Here is a 21,595-nt window from a genome sequence, read left to right on the forward strand (position 1 = left end):
TACCCAGTTCATAGAGACTTTCGCGGCCATATTTAACTGGAATTTCGACTCGTACCAGGGAGCCCATGAAGCACGAAATCACAGAAGAGCACAACAATATCAATGCCTTCAATGTGAAATTTAAAAAATATGCGGAATGCTTTTTGGTTACAATGAATGGCTCTTAGTTAAATAGCTCACTTAATCAAAGTGACCTATAATGCGATTTTAGGTTAGTGTGAAAAAGATTACTCCTGCTTCAAGATGGCAGCCTCGATCACTGTAAACTCGTGTAAAGGAACAACTCCGACCCCTCTCAGTGCGCAGGCGCACACATTTCAGGCATCTCAGACACTAAAACCTACCCAGGAAATGCATAATGTTGTGCAGTGCGCATGCGTAGGGAGGAGTTCTGCTGCACTGGGCGCTAGATTTGAAAAACCCGACTGGGAAGAAACTGATCGACAGAAGTAGAAGCTGAGATTCCGTGCAGAGATTGACAACCCTTCAGGTGAGAGCGGGGAACAGCTCAACAGCCGTGATTCCTTAATACACCATTTAGTTATTACGATGTGCTTATTCTCAGGAGATAATCGATACATTATGTGACGTGACATTACAGTGTCAAATCTTCTCCCCTCCCTCGCTAAATTCTAGTCCGTCACCACACTTTATGAATCAGACGCTTCCATATTCTGTTCGCTGACACCACACTACCCAGTTCACATTAACATCTGCCTCTTGTATCCTACCTTCAGAAACACATGTAATAACGTCCACCCCTAGATATTAACCCCCAACCCCCATTGACCCTGACAAAAACTCCAAATTCCGTCATCTCGGAAATCTGTCCCTCCCCCCTCTGAAATGCACCGCGAAAAATGACGCCCATTATTTAAATTATATATTTTTTTTGCTCACCCATACTATTTTTGAGTAAACATTACCAATGACCCTGCCTTTTCCAGAACCGCTGGGACTCTTATAGGACTTGCTCTCGTATTAGATAATTCCTGCCGAACCCCTTTTAAAATATATCCCTCCTCACTGATAGGTGCTCAGAAAGTGCCAATCGCCTCTAATAATAGGCCTCTGCTACCCTCGCCTTGAGAAAGAATCTTCCTTGAGTTTGTCGTCTCTAGGAGGATCTCCCACTGGTCCTACTAACTCAGGTGGGCTCGTAAACGTCTCTGCTTCTAATATAATTCTTCGCAACCCACTGCGACAAAAAGCCCAGCGATTAAACACTCCGAGACGAGTGTTTGCGTCAGTTTGGGAACGGATCATCACTTTTCTGGTGTGGATCTTCCTTCCTGTCAACACTGAGATACAATTTGCAGTGATACCAACTCCCCTTGAAATGCTCTCTACTGTGAGACTAAGCCGCAAACTGAAATTTGGCAACGAGCCATCACCAAATGACCAGGCATGGACTAACTGAAGAGAACTGTCACTCATTGCTGGACAAATTGGAGGAATTTTATCAGTCAACCACTGCAGCCCACACATCTATAAAATTGGACAGCTTCTTTACATCTCTCAGACACTCGGATATGGGATGATAATTAAAAAAAAAAAAAAATGCCCACCTTAGCAGATCTATCCACTTCTCTTTCTCTCCAACCATGCCAGCTCAGGACAACAATGATACACAAAATCTTAGTTTGGACAGCCCAGTCCCGTAACCATATAAACAGACCATATCATATGAATTACCTGAAAGACCTGCAGAGATGTACAAAGCTACCAGCGTACTGAAAAACCATAAAACTGCATCTGTCTTGCACTCCTCAATGGTCATCACACATGACATGGAAGCACTTCCAACGAAAGATAAAACCAAAGACAATATCTTTCCAACCACCCACCCTACATTGTGTAGCATGCTACTTGGGTAGGAAAACGCTTCACCGCCCCACATAGCGGTAGTAAGTGACATATAATTGCTGCATATAATACAATCTCACCACTGGCACTAGATCCAACGGAAACCAACATCTCACTGTCCGAGACATGATCATATTATGTTGTTGTGCAGTTTTTGTATAGCAGTAGTCACCCAATTACTTGGCCCTGCAGAACTTCTCTTTGCAGATGTACGTGTCTGTGATTGTGGTTTTTCCCACTGAGTGTCATTCATGGACAGACGATGCCCATTACAGTAAGAATGGTGTTACAGAGTCCAGGGGTTCACTTATAAGGGGACAGGGGCTTGCTTTAGCAATCCCAAAGTGTTCTCTTAGGGATGAGTGTGGTTGAGCAGCCTTAGGCTTATCAGAGAGTAGTGTTAGACATTTGCTTCTTGCGCACTTTCAATAAATGATACAAACGACTCGATAAGGAGATCCTTGCCAATTTATCAAAATAACACTTATCCTTATATAATGTTAGGCACCAAGATCATGACGATCAGGTGAGCGCGTTTCAAGTTATGAATTTTTACTGGTTTGAAAAATCAACACTATGCAATTTCTGAAGCTGTAATGATATACTGTGGTGGAAAGGCATATACTGCATACAGCGACTTACAGAACCAATCTTCCGGACTTAAGGTGAGTATGGGGCAGGGTCCCAGGCAGCAACCACATGTTACCTCGGGAGGCACTGGGGCGTCCGAGTGCAGAGGTGCTTTTCAGCGTGGAGTATCCTAATGTTATCCTATGGGGAATGTTCTGGTTAGAAAGATACTGGGACTGGGGGACCAGTCCGGCTGAACCAACAAGGCGGCTCAGGTCTCTTAATGCTCGGGGATGTCGGGATACCTTTAGTCTTCTTCTCCTCGGGTTGGGCGGCCAATGCAGCTGTGTCCTGAGGCATCAGTTTTTTCTCACTGGGTCATTCGCTGTAGAGGTAGAGGGGGGGCTGCAGAAAGAGACTTCAGGCAGCATTGGGAAGTCCACAGTTGGCAAACCCAAGGTGAGCTTCATCTCTGGAGTGTGGGGAACCACGCTGCCACCACTGACCGACTTCAGCTCAGGCTAGGGGGCACCGGTGCAGTGGTGCTTTCTGGTGTCAGTTTTTGACGGTCTGGAGTTCTTTAAGTTTTTCTGGGGGTGCCTGCAGAATGCAGGGGAGCAGCTCCCGCTACTCCACTGGAGTTCCTGGATGGTTGTCCTCTCAGGCTTTTGGAGGCACAGGCAGTTGCAGGACATGTCGTCTATGGTGAGATTGTCAAGGACAGCAGGCAGGCCAGTGGGGATGGAGCCAAGTCAGCTGCTGGTCTTCTGTTATTGTTTTTGCGACTCTTAAGGGTTTGTCTTCTTTCAGGTTGGCAGAATCTGATATGTGGTGCCCGGGGCCCCTCTAAATATTTAATTTAGGGGTGTAAGGGAATGTAGGGTAGTAGCAAATGGGCTACTTTCCCCTGGGGTCACTACACCCCCCTATATGACCACTTCCTATGGGAATTGGGCATAACCTCGTCCCATAGTTCCTAGTTCTGCCATCACCAAGATGGCAGTCTTTCAGATTTTGTGTCTACATCAGGTAGCTCACATTAGGGGTGGAACTGGACTGAAGGTGGACACGCCTTTCTGACTACTAATTTTACCAGCTGTCCAGGTGCCATATGGGCCCTTGCTGAGGGGGTTGGCATCTCCTCACCTGTGAGGGTAGCCATATTTGCATACCAAATGCAATGGGCTCTTTGAAGCCCCCTGCCTTGGAATGCTAATTTGCAGGTCATCTTGTTGTAAGGTGTGTGTAACACCCCTGTCAGAGCAGGCTTTGTTTCTGACTGCCCGAGAATGGAGGCTGTCACCCCTAGGGGTCAGAATCTTGTCTGTTGGTGGCAGGCTGGTTTAGACCATTCAGCCAGCACACTAGTTTTTGGTAGGTTTTTCAGGGGACACTTCTAAGATGCCCTCTGGGAGCATGTATTTAAATCCATCACTGGAATCATTGAAGGTTTATTAATACTATGTGTTTGATACCAAACATCCCTAGTTTCAGTGAAACCATCATGTAGTTGGGGAACTCGTATTGGCCAGTGTCTAGCAGGTGTAATTAAAATGGCTTCCTTGATCACTTACTATGTCTAAGAATAGACAAAGGCATAGCAGGGTCATAACTGCTTCTGCAGATATGACCACACATGTAATATAATGCACCCTGCTTTAGGGCTAGAAGGCCTGCTGTAGGGATGACTTACATATATTGCATACAGTGTTAGTGTGCAGGGCACACAGGCTGTGTGGAATGTTGTTTGCACTTTTAGATGCACTAAGACACACAGCCTGAAATGGCAGTCTGCATGAGCTAAGTGAGGGGCCCTTGAGGATGGCAAAAAATACATGCCACAGCCCTTGGGTACTGTCTTTGGTACCCCTGCCCTAGGTACCTGGAGTACCTTTTACTAAGGACGTGACAGGGGTGCCAAAGATGTTGCCAAATTTGGAAACAGTTGTGCAGTTTTGGGGATATTACACTGGCACTGGGGACCTGGTTATCAGGAACCCAGCACACTTCAGTCAAAGTTGCATCAAATACCAGGCAAAAAGTGGGGGGGGGACTACTGCATCAAAAACCCAGTCTCCTACAAGTTCTCCCTGTGATTTAGTTCAGAAGGGGTTAAGGGTGTATCACTCTAACTTGCTGGCCAAGCCTATGTGAAGGGTGAGATGTATCTAGTAGGTCTATAGTCTCCCTGCTTAAGAGCGTTGGGGGTTCTCTACAAATGTATTGGGGGGGTTGTGTAGTACATTGACTTCCACGTTTTTGCCCTCTTGGCTGACCACATTTTTGTGGATATTTTCTTGGTTGCAATTGTGAGTTTATTCAATGGATATACTTTATGTGGGCATTTGGGAGAAAAAAATCTGTTCAAAAGATGGCTTTGCAAACTGAAGGGTCTGGTGGGCCTCACTGTTTTCTGTTACAAATCAAGTAATTTACCATAAGGCAAAGGTGGGCCTTCTGCTCTCTTATTAGTCAATTCACTTATTTGTTTAATGTAGAATTGCAAAATAGGTAGCTAGAAGGGACAGCCATGGGTTGTTAATTTCCCTTTTCAGCATTTAGGAGGATAGGGGCACCAGGGTTCAAGACATAGGATAGGACATTGTCAGCTTATTAAGAGACTGACTTGGGCATTCAGGTTCCAGGACAGTAGGGCGGAGGCTGCTTCTGTGGCTGCTCTAGTGAGTAAGCAGTAGTTTAGCCCCATTCGGGGTTTGGTACAGGGTGCATGGCACGTAACTCTGCTGCTTACATCCAGGATTTCTGAGGGGGAAGCCAGATGCAAGTGATAAGAGCCTGTCATTCCAAGCTCAAGTGCTAGGCTACTTACACACTGGCATGCAGGCAATCACCTTCAAATCTCTGACCTCATGTCTAGGTTTCTCCCCAATTACCAATATTCTTCCAGTTGAGGGTCATCTATATCAACTTGAGTCTCTGAGGCACCTAGAGAGATGACAGCTCCCACCTAGAGACATTGTGACCATCGAGAGGGAGGGAGTATGTTTCAAGTTATCAGTGAGAGCATGAGGCTCAGGTCTGGCACAGCTCACTAAATCTGAATGGATATGCTTACATAGACTTGAAAACTGTTTGCCAAAGACAGGCGAGTAACAGTTAAGGAAGGGATAGCACAGGGTATGGAAGACAAAATATAAGGTACTAATTTGTTTTGGATTTGTGGAGGGTGACATGAGCTAGGATGAATAGATGATGCGATAAATGTTAACTTAATGGCACTATTATCGTATGCAGATTAACGTTAGTCAAAAGAAAAGTGTGATTTTAAAGGTGCATATATTAGTCAAGAACGCAGTGTTGTCTTGGGGGTCAACGTTATAATCAAGGGCACCTTGTTATCCTGAGGTGGCAATAGGAGTCTGTGCCATTTGAGGTTTGTAGGGTAGAACCTGATGGTTGCAGATTTTTATCGAGGATCTGTGGCGTCAGGGTAGGGGGGGATATGCAGTACCAGAATTGTACAGTAAGTTGGTGGAAATGGGAGTCTGTAAAGTGAAACCAGGGTACAATCTTAACATATAGTCTACATACCCCTTTTCTTAAGATAGTCTAGGAAAACAGAACATTGTTGTGAAAATTACCTCCAACCAATAGAGAAACAGCCCACAGATCCAGAACACCAGCCGAAACATTGAGCTCTCCCAATTGTCATGTAAGTGCGGTTCTGGGCACAGGCCTGCTTTGTAGATGGTGATTCTTCTCTACCTGAAGTAACTTCAGCATATTTGTTTTTAATTTTGTCATAAACTTCCCCTTTATTTTAAAGGCAACTATTTTTGCTGTTGTAGAAGTGAAGATGAGGACTAATAACAAAGCTATGTTAGTTGTTTGTTTTTTTATAACATCACTAGCGTTAAAAAAATATATATACTATTTCCTCTTCGCTCTGAGAGGTGCTGTTGTCTCAGTGTCTCATTGTTTAAGACTTGGGAATGGTTCATTTTAAAAGCCTCAGACAGTGTTCACTGTTGCTTGAGGAACCGAGTTTGGCCAGGAAAATGCACCCCTCTTTGATATTTGTCAGTTAATACAGTTAAAGATTCACCATAGTGCTCGCTTGAACAGTTCATTTTTGTAAAGAGTTTCTTTTAAGGGCTACTGGCTTTGCTGGGTCCATACATTGCATTCCATGACTTGGCCTCTGTGTTCCATGGAACCTGGCTTCATAGCTGCCAATTGGCTCCAGGTTCGGTGGCCTACCAGCTCTGGCCTTATGCCAACACCACTATTGCACTCTGATATTTTCTTTCCTTTTTTTTTTTTTTTATGAATCAATTTTATTGGGTTTTAGTACAACCTACAATAGTCTGCTTGAGATGTAGTACGTAACGTTTAAAATACAGTGAAACGTGTCGTGCCCATAGTAATATCTTTGGACATCTGCCAACCCTTTATATGACCAACACTTTTCCCAGATCCTGTTGTGTTTTAGAGGACATCTCTGAGCCTGGTAGATTGGTATTTCCAGTTGGGCACACCACTCCACCTGCCACTTTGCCAGTGTAGGGAGTTGTTAGGATTTTTATTTACGGGCTGTGTTCTGTTTGGCCACCGCTGTGCCATTCCCACCATTAGTCAGTTGCATCAGGGGCCTCCCAAGTCCTCCTCCAAGCCCAGTATCCCCACCCTTTGGATCAGCTCAATTGGTTGTTCTAGGACTCTAGATAACGTCATACCAATCCTTTATCAGACGCCGGCTATCGGTGTCATAGCCAGACCATATGGAAGAAATCGGAGTTTGAGTGTGGGCATTATATTTCCCTACACTAATCCTTTTGGGTTCCGGAGTAGCATTCTACTTGCCAAAAAGCACTTAAACGCCTTGTCAGGGGTAGTAAGCGCTATATTAATACGATTACAATCTAAAGAAGGTGGAGTGAGGGAGTGTATTGTGCACGAAATGCGTCTGGATGTAAAGCAAGTACTGTGCAAGTATTGTAGCTGAATTAGTCGCAGTTTTGCAGAGAAGGTTTTTTTTTTGTAAAGCCATCCGGGCTTCGCACCAGTCAGCGTCATCAAGGGGCAACAGCAGTTTCTCCCATCGATGTTTGAGGCCTTGGAATATTTCTGGGACATTGAGTGGTAGAGTACTTTTCGGTATGGAATATTTCACCTTTTCCCAGATGGCTGGTGAGGCGTATAGCTTTGCGAGGGCTGTATTAGGATAGTTTAGTAGATAGTTTAGTAGTGTTGCCAAGGTGGTAGGACAAGGCATGGTGAAGCTGCAGGTATTTATGGAATTGCGTGTTTGACAGGGAGAATCAGTACTGAAGTTCTTAAAAGGAGCATAAGTGCCCCCTGGGCCAAATGTTGTTATGATCGTGATTCCAGTCTTGCATTCTGGGATTTTTACTCTCATACTTATAATGCAAAATACAAAAGTATTGATATTTTAATGTAAAGTGCAGTTTGTTAGAGTGCCAAGACTACTGAAGTTTCTCCTGTACAACATGAAGCGATTTAGTTAATTATGTTGCCTGAGTGATTCTGCATCTTGAATCTTGGTTCATACTCAACAGAGCCTGTTGTTTGATTTCATTTTTATTTGCAAGGTAATGGCCCACCCTCTATTGGTACTGTGGTTACTTGCACTCCGGGTGTTTTTGCCTACTCCATAGGGTTTAAATTTATTTATAGTCTTTCCTTGAGAACCAGTAGAATTCTTTTAGGGTGCATCTTGTGATTCCTCCCTCAGCCCGGCTTTAAGGCTTTCTGGATTGGCACTTGTACTCTTAGCTTCTTTTCAGAGATGCTCTTTTAGATTATCTTGCAGACGTCCAAGAATGCAAACGCTAGTAATTTGGCGAGTAGCTGACCATAGCAGAAATCATGGTGGACTTGAGCATAATTCTGTAATTGTTTTATCTGACGCAAGAGTATCTTTCACAGCCTAGATGGCTGGACATTTGTACCAACTGGTTTCTTCAAGGTGTAGAGGCTGTTTATGATCAGATTACATCTATGTTATTTATTTAGGAGTTTTGGTTGTCCTTACGTCACTTAGACCACTCCAGAGCAATGGAGGGCAAAGAGAAAAAAAATGGCAATGGAAAGTTGCATTACATGAGTTGGCCCATGGCTAGGATGCTGCTGATTGGGGCCTAACACTGTTCCATATCTTCAGACTCTGGGAGCCAATCCCATGTTGGAACTGAAACAGTCTTGCAGACTAGGTAAACATTGAGGTTTTTTTATTCTTGGTACAGTATGTACTTGTGATGGGGCAGCATGGCTCCTTGCCATTGGTCACTCGGCGGAGCATTACAAATTTTGAGCACCTCTGAGCTCCATAATGCAGTGCTGCTTTAAAACTTTTTTTAATACACTGGTGTTGCAGTTTGAACATACCTTGTTAGTTTTCTGTGCCCAGTGAGTACACCAGATGAGCCCTTCTGTTAAGACAAAGCAAATCATATATAGGTGTCTTAAGTAATGGACATAGAAACTAGATCCTCGCACATCGGAGTCTAACCTATATTGTGCAACGCTACATTCTTTACCGCTGTAACAGAGGCATCTCTATAACTTGGGTCTGCAGTTCGGTACAATATTGTTGCAGTTCATAGTATGGTTGAAAGTAGAGCAGTGAGATCTTGTGTTTAACCTACACATTTGGTAGCCTCATCAGTTCCTAGCTTTTGGGAGCATTTGATGCAATAGTTGCTCACAATACTGTTGTTGGACCTGAAGGTTTATACCGTTTTCATGTTGTGGGTGTAAGGTTCTTAAATTGGTGTTGACCTTTTTCAAATGTATCAACAACTCTCTTCTAAAAGTCTCTTAGGAACAACTGACTGGTCGTCCCCCTCAGTTGTAGGCCATAAATGTGCCCTTTGTTATACTAATGGGGTTGCAGACCAGTCTTGACAGCAATAGTGTGCTTCATGTTCTTAATAAGATGAGCAGGATAATCCCACAAATATGACAGATTTGTGGAATTCAAGTTATTTCCGCCCTATTTTTTAAAATGTTTAGATGTCCTGTTTTTAAGTGTTTCCTGAGAGGTCGGATTGTCCTCAATAAAGGATTGAATCATTTTATAGCTTGATTCCCCTGAACAGATCAACTCGCAAGTCTTACTGGGAAAGCACCATCATGAATTGGGCTGTCTATAATGGATTTTGAGTAATGACTTCCTGCACAGAAAGATTAAAAAACATAAAAGCTACTTCAAGAGTAAATATTGCAAGCCTTAAATCAATATTAATAATGTGTTAATCTTAATCTAACAATTCTAATTTGTAGCTAGCAAGCCTGGGACTGCGTGTCTGCTTTGCCTGGGAGCAAACAATTTGGCCAAATCTGAAATAAACAATGCGTGTGACATTGTTTGTTTTGTTGTTGCACAGCCTGTAGTTTAACAGTAAGATTTGTTTCCTGAGAGATAACGAACTCCATGTGGAAGGGTATCCATAAAATAAGTAATTTAGTCTATGATTATTAAGAGTACTTTTGAGATGTAAAGTAGTCCCTCATGCATTGCAAGCGTTCAATGGGAGATAGCATGATATATTAAACAACTAGTGGCATGAGACAGAAATACTTTTTGGGTGGAGTCAGAACCACTATATTTTAAAAAGTTGGTAACCACAGGTCTAGCAGACGATTACGATGACTAGCTACACCTAAACAAGCACTGGCAAAGCTGGTAGGTTTGACTTTAATGTGCCAATGCATTTAAACACAGTCACAAATGCTACTTACTTGCATTGCATGCACAAATGCTGTTTACCACAATAAAGCCTGCCCTATTGGCTTCGCCAGGGCTGGGTGGGAAAGGAGCTTAAACGTATTCCTTTCTCTTTAGAATTTATACGCAGTGATGCTCCAAATGGTCAATAGCTTGAGTTGAGAGAATAATACTCGGTGGAGCCAAAGCTTATTCTGTATTTTTTTTTTAGGCAATTGGTAAAAGTATGCCTTGCAGACAGCTGCCCAGTCAAACAACCTTAAGAGGTGCGCACAAAAAAGGGATTGAGGCTTTGATATGATTCCATTCTGACTTCATGCGAGAAGCGTTTTTCCGACCTGGAGGTTGCCTCTCACTCTTTGAGGTCACAAAATGTGTACACAAAGAAAGGCCGGGAAATTTAGGATGGGGTTAATCTCTTGCTCCCTCTCCAGTGAGGGAGATTATTTGTTGACATTTCTCTGTACTGTTTGTCATGGCCTACTAATGAAGTGTATGTCCAGCTAACTTCCTGCGTTGTTTTTCAGGGACAGTATGTTTTTTTTTTTTTGCTTGGGGTCCCGGGACATCTCGCCTCATTGTTCTTTATCTGCATTTTTACGCCCCCTGAATGGCGTTTTGGGATACAGCTTATAGTGCTGGAGTGCCATCCCAGTGGCATCCGAATTTTACAAGCACGGAGGTGCATGCTTTTGAGCTTCTACTCCAGAGTTGATTTTTTTTTATTTTTTATGGTGAGATTAAATCAAAATCATTGAATTCTAAACTCGTAAGTGAATCGTATCTTCCTTAATGAATCTGAGCTTGCAAGTTATTCATTTTTAAACCCTCCCTCCCATGTTTGGCTAGTAAATTTGAACTCCACAAGCCTTCTTGGTGATTTACTCAGTCCTTCAGGAAATCTGGGTGTGCCACACTGCTTGAAATAGGCCATTATCACACAAGGCTGCTACCTGGAGGACTAGCTCTCTTCGGTTAATAGCGGGACCCCGCATTTCACAAACTCTCTAAAGAGCACCCTCGCTTCAAAACCCGCTCCCTTACCTAGAGGCTCCCTCCGAGATACACCCTCTAATGCCAGGATCTCTGGTTACCGCATGGCTTTCCTTCTATCAACTTATTGCCCCCCTCCCGCCACACACTTATTTTCTTTAACCAGGATTCCATGGATGCTCGGAATTGTTTTTTCTTTGGAATGTCGCACCTCCTGTCCTGTTTAACCTGTCTGTGCGGTTTGACGTGGCAGCCTGTCCATCAGACAACTGCTGTCCAACCGTTTGTCTGTCCTGTAAGACAACCCTCCGAGGCAGGTGACCAGGCACCCTGCTGTAGGAGTCTCTCCACAAGGATTGTCAGTTTTTTTTTTTTTTTTTTTTTTGCCTTCCATTTTTCCTTCCATGATTACTGATTAACACGGACACACACACAGAAACACACATTTTCTCATTGGAAGACAGGAAAACAGACTGGGCATAACACCTGCCAATACCATTGGTCTAGAGGAGGCTTCTCCAACGAGTAGCTCAAGACCTCCAGCTACCTGTTAGTAGCTCTCCTGTGTGCATCCCCGTCTACTAAATTAGAACCTTTTTGTTTGCTTGAATTAAATTGTGTATTCAAGACACAAATATGTATATTGTCAGAACTCATAAGATGGTGTTACATTGGGACTTTGTGAGGCCCTAGTGAGACATTTTTCCCCAAAACTTCCACGTTACTTTTGCAAGCTCGTGTGATTATTCTGTGCTCATGCACCCCACTCTTCAAGCTCCAAGGAAACCGCAGATGTTAAAGAACACTTACCCCAAGACTGTGTCACTCTTTCCTCTTCATTTTTACATCAAACTAAACTGTGAGCTTAATTAAAAAGAAAAGTACAGAGGCCTCTGGAACTTGATTTTCTTTGCTATATCTGGTCTTTCAGTGTGATCCGTACATCTAGAGCACTCATTTTAAGCCATGCAATGTAAATAAATTAAAAAAAAACCATCGGACATGAACTCAATAGCCTGTATTTCACGGTCGGTTATTGCACCGAAATACATATTTGAAAAGTGGAATAAAGGGCAGAAACCCTTTGCCTGTAGTTTATTTTTCCCATCACCCTTTTAGTGCGCACTGAGTTGCCCTCTTAATTTCCTCAAATAGTGCAAAAATGTTAGAACCAAGTGTGATTTGCATAAACCTGTGATTGTTTACACTTAGTGTGACCCTCGGGAAGAGGCCATTACCTCCCTTATTGCTTTTAATAATGGCCACTGGGATTATGCGATTTTGCGACCGCAGGTTTTTCAACACGATTGCAGGTTTGTCACGATCATTTTATGCACAATCTGCAGATTGTAACACAAAAAGTGTGTGCATAGCTCAAATGTATCTTCTAGTTACTAAAAATAAGACAGCACGTGCTGCTACGCAGTGGAATGCCCTTCGAGCCGAGATTGGCTGGTCACCTTTCCCTTGCTTGTTGCTGTATTCCGGTGTGATACTGGTACTAATGAGATGAAACCTTTGCCCACAAAGTGTTAAGGTGTAAAAAGTACATACAAATGTTAATATTATCACGTGTCCCGCATAATTTAGTCATCCCTGGTTGCATACGTTTGATCCTCCCCTGCCACACAATGCCCTGATGTAAGTGCTTTACTCAGTTAAGTGTTTGTTATTTAACGCTGCACATTATCGCCTCCTCACCCCTGCACTCAAATCCCTCAGCACCCCTGCTCTGAAGAGGTGAATGCAGGCACTTCTACCCTCAGAATGTTATTTTCCCTCTACAATTATAAAGGACTGTCTGTCACCCTTCTCTCTCGTCTCTTTTCTCTCTCCCTCTTCCCTCTCCCTCTCTCACGGTCATGCAGGCTCTGGCCTTGTCCCCCACCATTTATTGATTGCACCATCCTTCGGAGCCGATTCACCTGGTGCCCATTCATGTAACCCACAGATCATGGATACTCGCAAACATTTTAACGGGGGCCACAGAGTTTGGTCTTTGATGTGACCGAGGGCCGCACTGATGGCACCAGGGTGGCAGTCGGGGTTGGCAGTAAAGTGGGTAAAGGATGCAAAGCATATACTTCTAGTGTCTGAATAGCACAACTTGAAACCATAAACCACTTAACCAAACTGTGTGATCTTAAGCAAATGTTTTATTTCACTTTCCCTGCTTTTTGTTCATTATCACATATGAGGACCTCACATGACTTCAGGATGTGTGCTGCACAAAACCTTTTTGTGTTTGATTTAATAAACTATAATGTTTTTGTATAATTGAAACCTAGACCCCCCCCAAAGAGTGCACATAGCTGACTTGCCTCTTAGTTCACCAAAGGCATTGTTGTTGGGGTGGGGGATGGGGGAGTGAATGTTTCTAAATTCAGGTTAGAAAATGTAGATTTTCCTAGTAGATTATGACGGAAAGTCTTAATTTTATTAAAGACACGGAGGCGAGTATTATGCTTCTCTAACTTGCTTTAATATTAATAGCAGCAGTCAAGAAAAACTACAACTCCCATAAGGCTTTGAACAGAGAAGCCAATGGGAGAGAAAAACGTAATGAACACTGCACCAATCAGAACAATGGAAGCTATGTATCCACTAAGCTTGACTGCGACCAGCCCTCTTTCTTGATGCGAGAAGGCTAGTAATTACGAGAAAACAACGGGAAGGTGGCCAAGGTTATAGCAATTGCCAGAGTCAAAGAACAAAAGTCCTGGATCAGATCCAGACACAAACGAAGTGAAGAAGATATCCGGTAGGGAGGAGAGGTACTGCCTCGGAAAGGATCCAGCTGTCCAGTCGATATGTTCATGTCCGACAAAACCACCTTCTGATCAGGAAGAAGTTTGAGTTGGAGTGGAGGTTGCTGCAGGGAAGGGAAAAAACAAGAGAAAATCAGAAATATCTCCTTGTTGAGGCAGGATAATACTCGCCTCCGTGTCTTTAATAAAATTAAGACTTTCCATCATAATCTACTAGGAAAATCTACATTTTATGTCAAGAACAGAGGCTCATATTATGGTATTTTAAAGCATATTAATCACTATTGACGTAGCAGTATGAACTGGTTTACAATAAAATGTCCTGAAAACATTATCATTGGACCAATCAGCAGATCTCAGAATGTCCTCTAACCTGGATCCAACCCAAAAGGCCTTGGAAGCCATGGCCCCTCTAACTGAGTGAGCTCCAAATATGGAGGTATCAATACCCGCCAGGGACATCACCCAACGAACCCATCTGGCTAGAGTCGCAGCAGACACGGGATTGTGTGGTTTTTGGAAAGAAATTAACAGTTGGGAAACAGAGGACTTTCTGAGATTAGCTGTACGTTCTTCGTAACATTTGAGACATTGTCCTACACATAGCTTGGGTTGATCAGGAAAATATGGGTAAAAGACTGTACGTAAGTTAGTTTTGGTGCGTTTAGTAATGGAAATTAGTACCCCTGTGGGGGCAAACTGTTCAAGTAACATCAAGTGCTCTAACATCCGATAAGCGCTTAATAGAAACTAAACAAAGCAACTTAGTAAGTTTTGCTGAAAGCATTTTTAAAGACAAGTCAGAATTATCCTGCCAAGACAGAAACAAATTCAAAACCACATTGACATCCCATAACTTTGAATATTTAGGTAGTGGAGGAATTGAAAATTTTACTCCCTTTAACAGCCGGAAAAGTAGAGGGTGTTCACCCACCGGTTTTCCGTTGACCTGGGTGTGATGCATGAAAATACCAGACCTATACAAATTAATTGTCCTGTAAGACTTACCTGCACTAGCTTGCGCAGCCAGAAAATTAATTATATAATTTATATCTGCTGAAACGGGATCGAGGTCCCTTGCCATACACCAGCTAGACCAAAGAGACCAGGCGGAAGAATATGCTTTTCTGGTGCCGGGAGCCCAGGCTTTATTGATGAAGTCAGTAGCTTCATCCGAAATTGGGATGGTAGATGGGGAAGGCCTGATACCTTCCAACATGAAAGGGTGAGTGTCTTGTTGAGAACCAAGGGATGAGTATTCCCTAAGGGTTCTGGGAGAAGGGAGGGAAAAGAGGGGATAAGGAAGGGAAAATTGATTGCCAATTCCAAGAGAGGAGGAAACCAAATTTGAGATTCCCAAAAAGGTACCACCAAGACCAGAGTTGCCTTCTGACGTCTGACTTGGGCCAGAACTCTGGTGATCATAATAAAGGGAGGAAAAGCGTAATTGATCGTCTGTGACCAATCCTGAAGAAAAGCATTGGAGGTCAATGCCGAAGGATCTGGACGCCAACTGAAAAAGAGGGGGAGTTGGGCGTTGAGGCGAGAAGCAAAGAGGTCTATGCTGAAGGGGCCCCATTTGTGGAGGATAGACTGAAAGACTGAGGGGTGAAGTTTCCAATCGCTGTAATCTCTGAGGAAGCGAGAATGCCAGTCCGCCGTTTGGTTGAGGGAGCCCGGGAGATATTCCGCCGTGAGAGATATTTCGTTGTCCAAACAATATTCCCAAAGGCTTTTTTCCAGGTCTGCTAACGGCTTTGATCTGGTTCCTCCTAGATGGTTTATGTATCGGACAGCCGAAACATTGTCCATGCGGAGGAGGATGGTACACTGAACCCTGCCTTTTGCCAGACTCTTTATTGCAAAGGAACCTGCAAGCATCTCTAAATAGTTGATGTTAATGACCATGTACCGCCAGTTGAGATTGGTCCACAGTGGGCGCCCCAACCCGTCAGGCTTGCATCGGACTCTAACACAAGATCTGGGGCTGATGGAAAGATAGTTCTGCCGTTCTAGGCATCTAAATGGTCTATCCACCATTGGAGTTCTAGGTGTGATTCTTGGTCCAGAAAGATCAGATAGGCTAGACCTTTTCTGAGATGATGGATTTTTAGCCTTTGAAGAGCTCGATAGTGCAAAGGGCCGGGAAATATGGCCTGAATCGAAGAGGACAAGAGGCCAACAATTCTGGCTAGAGATCTTAGAGAGATTTGGGTTTTTCGGAGCGTTCTTAAGATTTCTGATTTGTTGGAATTCACTTTTTGTAGGGGAAGGTGAAGGGAGGAAGAAAAGGAATCTATTTTGAATCTCAAGAACTGAATCCTTTGAGAAGGGACCATGCTTGATTTTTCTTCGTTGACTAGGAACCCCAGTTGGGAAAGGAGAGAACAAGTTAATGGTAGATGGGAAAGAAGGGTCTCGCGATTCTGATGTAAGATAAGGATATCGTCGAGATAAATCGGCAGTCTGATGCCCAAAGAACTGAGATGCGCCCCTATTGGTTTAATCAGCTTTGTGAAGCACCAGGGTGCTGACGACAGACCGAACGGAAGGGAAGAAAACTGGTAAGTTTGACCGAGCCAATGAAACTGAAGGTACTTACGGTGATCCCAGTGAATGGGAACCGAAAGGTACGCATCCTGAAGATCTAAACGTACCATGAAGTCCAAAGGGAGGAGAATATCCCGTAAATGAAGAATTGTATCCATTTTGAAATGTCGGTAGACGTCAAACTGGTTGAAATACTTTAAATTTATGACTGGTCTGAACTTCTTGTTCTTCTTCTGAACCAAAAATAGCGAACTGAGGAACCCGGAGGGGTCTGGAGGCGAAACTTGGATGGCGTTTTTGGAAAGGAGAGAATTTACTTCTTTTGAGATGAGAAGAGACATTTCTTTTGAGAAACTTAGCGGTGGAGGAAGATAACCTTGGTGAGGTTGTGAATAAAACTCAATTTGGTATCCCTGAACGGTATTCAGAACCCATGGATCGGTAGTTAAAGAGCGCCATTTTTGAATGAAATAACTGAGCCTTCCCCCTACTGGAGGAAGGCCAGAGGTAAGGCTTACCTTGAGTTTTGTTGGATCTGAAACCGCGTTGTCCACGGCCCCTGTAACCTCTGCCTCTCTGCGGGTAAAATTGGGGTTTGTAGGATTTATATCTGTAATTTGAGTATGTGTATGAGGAGCCTCTGAATCCTTGAGGATGAGTGAAGCGGCCGGTAGAGCGGCTCCTGCCTGTACCGGCCCTGGTGAAAACCCATTGGTTAAACACTTTTTTAATGTTCTGCTGCGCCTTGTCGATAGAAGAAAAAGTTGCTACGAACTTTCCTAGATCTTTAATAAATGAGTCCCCGACGAGACGACCCTCGGCTTTCACTCCAGGATCCATGGAAGCCAGATTAGATAATTTAGGATCCAGTTTGAGTAACAACCCCTTCCTTCTCTCATGGGTGATGGCAGCGTTAGCGTTACCTAACAAACAAAATACCCTTTGAGTCCAGAGGGAAAGTTCGGAAGGGTCGATGTCTGCATTGTCCGTTTTGGCTGCTTCTGACAGATCCAAAATACGAGCCAGAGGACCCACTAAATCAAGGAGCTTATCCTGGCAATTTGACCAGGCCTTGTCTACCCCTTTGCGGGGGTCTTTGCCAAATTTAGAGAAAAAAGTCAAAAGTGATTCATCAATCACAGGGGTTGTAGTAATGCTGGAAGAGAGGGAAGGTCTGGGGCATTCTGACTTTGGTTTAGCTCTCGTTTGCTTATCCAGGGGAAGCCTTAACCTGGAGGCTATATATTGACCCACATGGCACGCTGGAGACCACTCCGTGGAGTTAGGATGGTGGAGGTAGGAAGGATCAAACATAGGGTTACCTTCTGAATCTAAAACAATTTTTGCGGAAAAGGGGTTAGAAACTTCCAATTTAGGCTTTTTAGGAGGGGAAGCCTGTGAGAGCGAGCCCCATACATCAGAATCATCGTCCAAATCATCCATATCACCGACGTCATTGTCGGTATCGGAAATATGTGTTACTATAACCTGTTTTAGTGCTGAAAGAATATTTTTTTGTTTTGGACTCACATTTGCCAGAAACCTTATTAGAATTCCCCTCCAGAGAAGAAGGCCCGGGAGGCATTTCATCCTCAGTCATGGGTGAAGAGACTTCACCAGTCAGCAAAGCACCATCTTTTTGTAGAGACAAATCCTTGTTTTTTTCTCTTTCTGCTATCCCCCGCAGAATGGGCCATAAAGGATTTTAAAACCATACTCTGTACAGAACTCTCAATGTTCTTTGACATCTTATTCATAGTGGCTGACACAGCCTTCGTCACAGCCTCATTAATAAAGGCTTCAAATTCTTTATTACTTGAAAGTTTAGAAATAGGGTCTTGACCTTCCATAATAGAAAAATAACAAAGGGGCGAAAAAAGTTAGAATGAAATAGGCCAGGAGAGGAAAAAAAACCTGAGAGGAAAGAGTTAAATCTGTCGGCAGGCTGAGGAAGTCTATAAACACGCCCTAGGAGGCGTGGCCGAGCTCTGAAACACAGGGGAAAGGAAACCAGAGAGCTGTTCACCTCATAAAAGAGGTCTAGGCAGAAACGCGATGAACCGGCACACTCGGTGAGTTCAAGGAGGCAGTCTGAGACAGGCTGAAGCCAAGACAAAGCTGCGGGGGAAGCCAACAACAAATCGGACGCGTTTTGAGTCGAGCGTGACCTTTAGAACGCTCGAGGCAGCAAAGCTGCCTCAGACGCGCGCTGAAAACAAAACGGGTCGTGAAGCCCGAGCAATTTAAATAAAACAACTATAAATACCAGTAGCTTTTTAAACACAGCGCGAAGCCATACAACAACATTAGAAACCAAACATAAAGAAATGCAATATAGGAATAAAACCGTAGGAAAGAAATGTGCGTGACTTATCTTGACTGCGAGCAGCAAGAAAGAGGGCTGGTCGCAGTCAAGCTTAGTGGATACATAGCTTCCATTGTTCTGATTGGTGCAGTGTTCATTACGTTTTTCTCTCCAATTGGCTTCTCTGTTCAAAGCCTTTTGGGAGTTGTAGTTTTTCTTGACTGCTGCTATTAAAATTAAAGCAAGTTAGAGAAGCATAATATGAGCCTCCGTTCTTGACATAAAATTATCACTTTGAAAAAATATATTTCTTCAATGCACTGATATAATCTGGTGTACTAAGGTGACGTTTCTGCGTGTTGATGAAATACACTTTTTGAATTGTGAGCAGACTTGATCGTGCTTTTACATTTTTGCTTCTTAAAAAATGTCTTTAAAAATGAAGGTGTTTCTGATGTTACATTGTACAGAACCCATCTGTTACATATAAATGCTTGCCTGTTTATTTACATGTTTGCGGCCCCCGGGCCGTACTATGAGTATCACTTCCACAGATCATTTCTCTCGCTTTACTTGTGAGCTGTTCGGGTGTTGGTTCTCCCATAGCTCCTCGACTATCGCACCTCCGAATTCTTCAAATGACAGTTATTTTTATTTTCCTTATTTCTTCAGCCACTTTTCTTTCTCACAATACCCCCTAACCCTTGCGCAGACCACCCGCTCCCTGTTCAGCACACACCGTTATGTGGCTAGGTTTCGTTACATGTAAACATACATAATGTTACTGCTCCCTACCCACCCTCTCGCCGTGCACTTCGTCTGATGCCGGCGAAGTCCATCCATGTGTCGTTACCCGGATTATCTAAATGATGACCTCTAAGCACATTGTCTCATTACAGGGCAAGAAAGTGAACCGACTGCAGCAGCTGTTCCACGAAAGAAGATGGCCGAAAGGCAGGCACTAAAGAGACCACGTGAGACTATGACATTGTCCCTTTCCGAGTGCCTGGATTGTATATCGTGGCTTTTCGGCTCCCAATTCAAGCATGTGTGGTCGAGTCTTGATATCCGCTTTTTGTTTTCCTTAAATGCTTCTCTGCACCAACTCCTTAAACTGTGGAATAATGCATAATGTGTCCAATCTCGGCAAATCTTGCATTGAGTTACTTTTTTAGGTTCGGGGGTGGGGGGGAGATAGGGGAGTCGGTGAGCCAGCGTTTCCTGTATTTCTATCTGAGACGACCGGAGAAGTGTTACCTAATATTGCTCTAACTTGGTTCTGGGGACGAACTGCCTTGTTTCTGGTAGAGTGAAACGTACCTTTATGACAACTGCGGTCTTGCTGCTGTTCCCTCACTAAAGGCAGAAATGGGCCTGCCAGCAGTCACCGCCACATTGAAGATGGCTCTACTTCACAAACAAGGCTGCACGTTTTAGGACCACTGCGATTGACCTTACTCAAGGCTCTAAAGAAGCTTAGTTCTGCTTTTTTAATGTATAGGTGGGTCTGCATTGCCCCACTTTATCCTATTGAGGCCAATTTCTCACTTTTTAACCACATATTGCCATGTTGCTGGAGGGCTAGATGTTCCGAATTGCGTTTCGCCCCATCTGGTGCAAAGCTGGTGAATATTTACCTGGTTTGGTCAATGAGGAAGGCGGGGGATGTTAAGTTCTGTGTGCCTCTGTATGTAAATCTTGTGACACCCCACCCACGCTGTGCCGGTTTGCCTCACATCAAATATTTTCTTATGGCAGGTTCGGACCAAACAAATGGGTCCTCTAAGAAACGAAAGACTCCTTCCCCAGAGGAACAAGAGAATATAAACCCCCTGCGGTCTGCAGGCTCATTTGACTCGCCCAAACCTGGACCCTCATCCGTACTACGGTCCGCAGAATGGAGTGTGAAACCAGATACTCCAGCAATTTTGTCTGTAAAATCTCGAATTCAGAAACTGAGCGGTAAGTAACTGCACCTCCTTTTTGCTGAAGGAAACTATCAGTAGTTTTGTCTCAAATGGTTTGTCCTTGGCTAAAGTTGATGGTTCCGTTCTGACACTCATTTCCACCCATCCCCTGTCCTGGTTTCAATAAGTGGCCTTTCATTTTCCTTTTTTGTTTGCTTACTAGAGCCACCTGTGTTCAGTAACGCACACTTTTTTTTTTTTCTTTCCCGGATACATTCTCCTCACTAGCTTCCTCACTCACACCTCCTCATATCTTCAGTAGGGGCTGGTCCTCCCTCATTCACTTTAATGTTTAGGAACTAGACCTAATCTTCGCTAGCACATGCCTCTATCAATTTTACAATAGGTTAATACAAAATGGGGACAGACTATTCCATCCTTTGCAAACATTGTGCCCTTGTGTCTTAAAGTAAAATGGCCATATTTTCAGAATTAATAAGCTGTTTGGAGAAAAAAAAAGTTGAAATTCCAAAATATATTAGAGCTGATATTTGAGTCCTAAAAATCAAATTACTAATGTTAGCTTGGTGGTAGGGACTGTGTACCTTTTGCTGTTCTGTTATCCATGTAAAGACTTCCCACATTTGCAAAGCATTTTTACACTATTGCTGGCAACCATGGCCGATTCATGGAGGTGATCACTGCTAGTAATCATACATATTTTGGCCACTAATGTACTCTTGCCTGATTTGGTTAATACTACATCTCTAAGAATAATGGTAGCTCGAGAGGATTTTTGCTGTACACAAATGGCTTTTATTACACAAAGATGGAGACCCCTGACGTAACCCTTAAAAAACGCATTACACGTTGTACTGGATTTACCCTTCTAAGCCTTCTGGAATTGTTGTGTAGCATCTATTTG

The 21,595-nt window shown here is 43.6% G+C and overlaps 1 protein-coding gene across 4 annotated transcripts in view; it reads left to right on the top strand.

Annotated features, from left to right (window-relative positions):
- The first annotated feature begins 365 nt into the window (after nucleotides 1–365).
- LOC138267998 (anillin-like) overlaps nucleotides 366–21,595 on the top strand; it is a 152,316-nt gene continuing 131,086 nt past the window's right edge. For all 4 annotated transcript variants that reach the window (XM_069217302.1, XM_069217299.1, XM_069217301.1 and 1 more), the window contains exons 1-3: nucleotides 366–490; nucleotides 19,663–19,737; nucleotides 20,522–20,725. In XM_069217302.1, coding sequence (XP_069073403.1) covers nucleotides 19,707–19,737; nucleotides 20,522–20,725 — 235 coding nt within the window. In that variant the 5' untranslated portion in view covers nucleotides 366–490; nucleotides 19,663–19,706. The remainder of the gene's footprint in view (nucleotides 491–19,662; nucleotides 19,738–20,521; nucleotides 20,726–21,595) is intronic.

This window comes from Pleurodeles waltl, chromosome 12, assembly GCF_031143425.1.
Source record: "Pleurodeles waltl isolate 20211129_DDA chromosome 12, aPleWal1.hap1.20221129, whole genome shotgun sequence".
NCBI lineage: Eukaryota > Metazoa > Chordata > Amphibia > Caudata > Salamandridae > Pleurodeles > Pleurodeles waltl.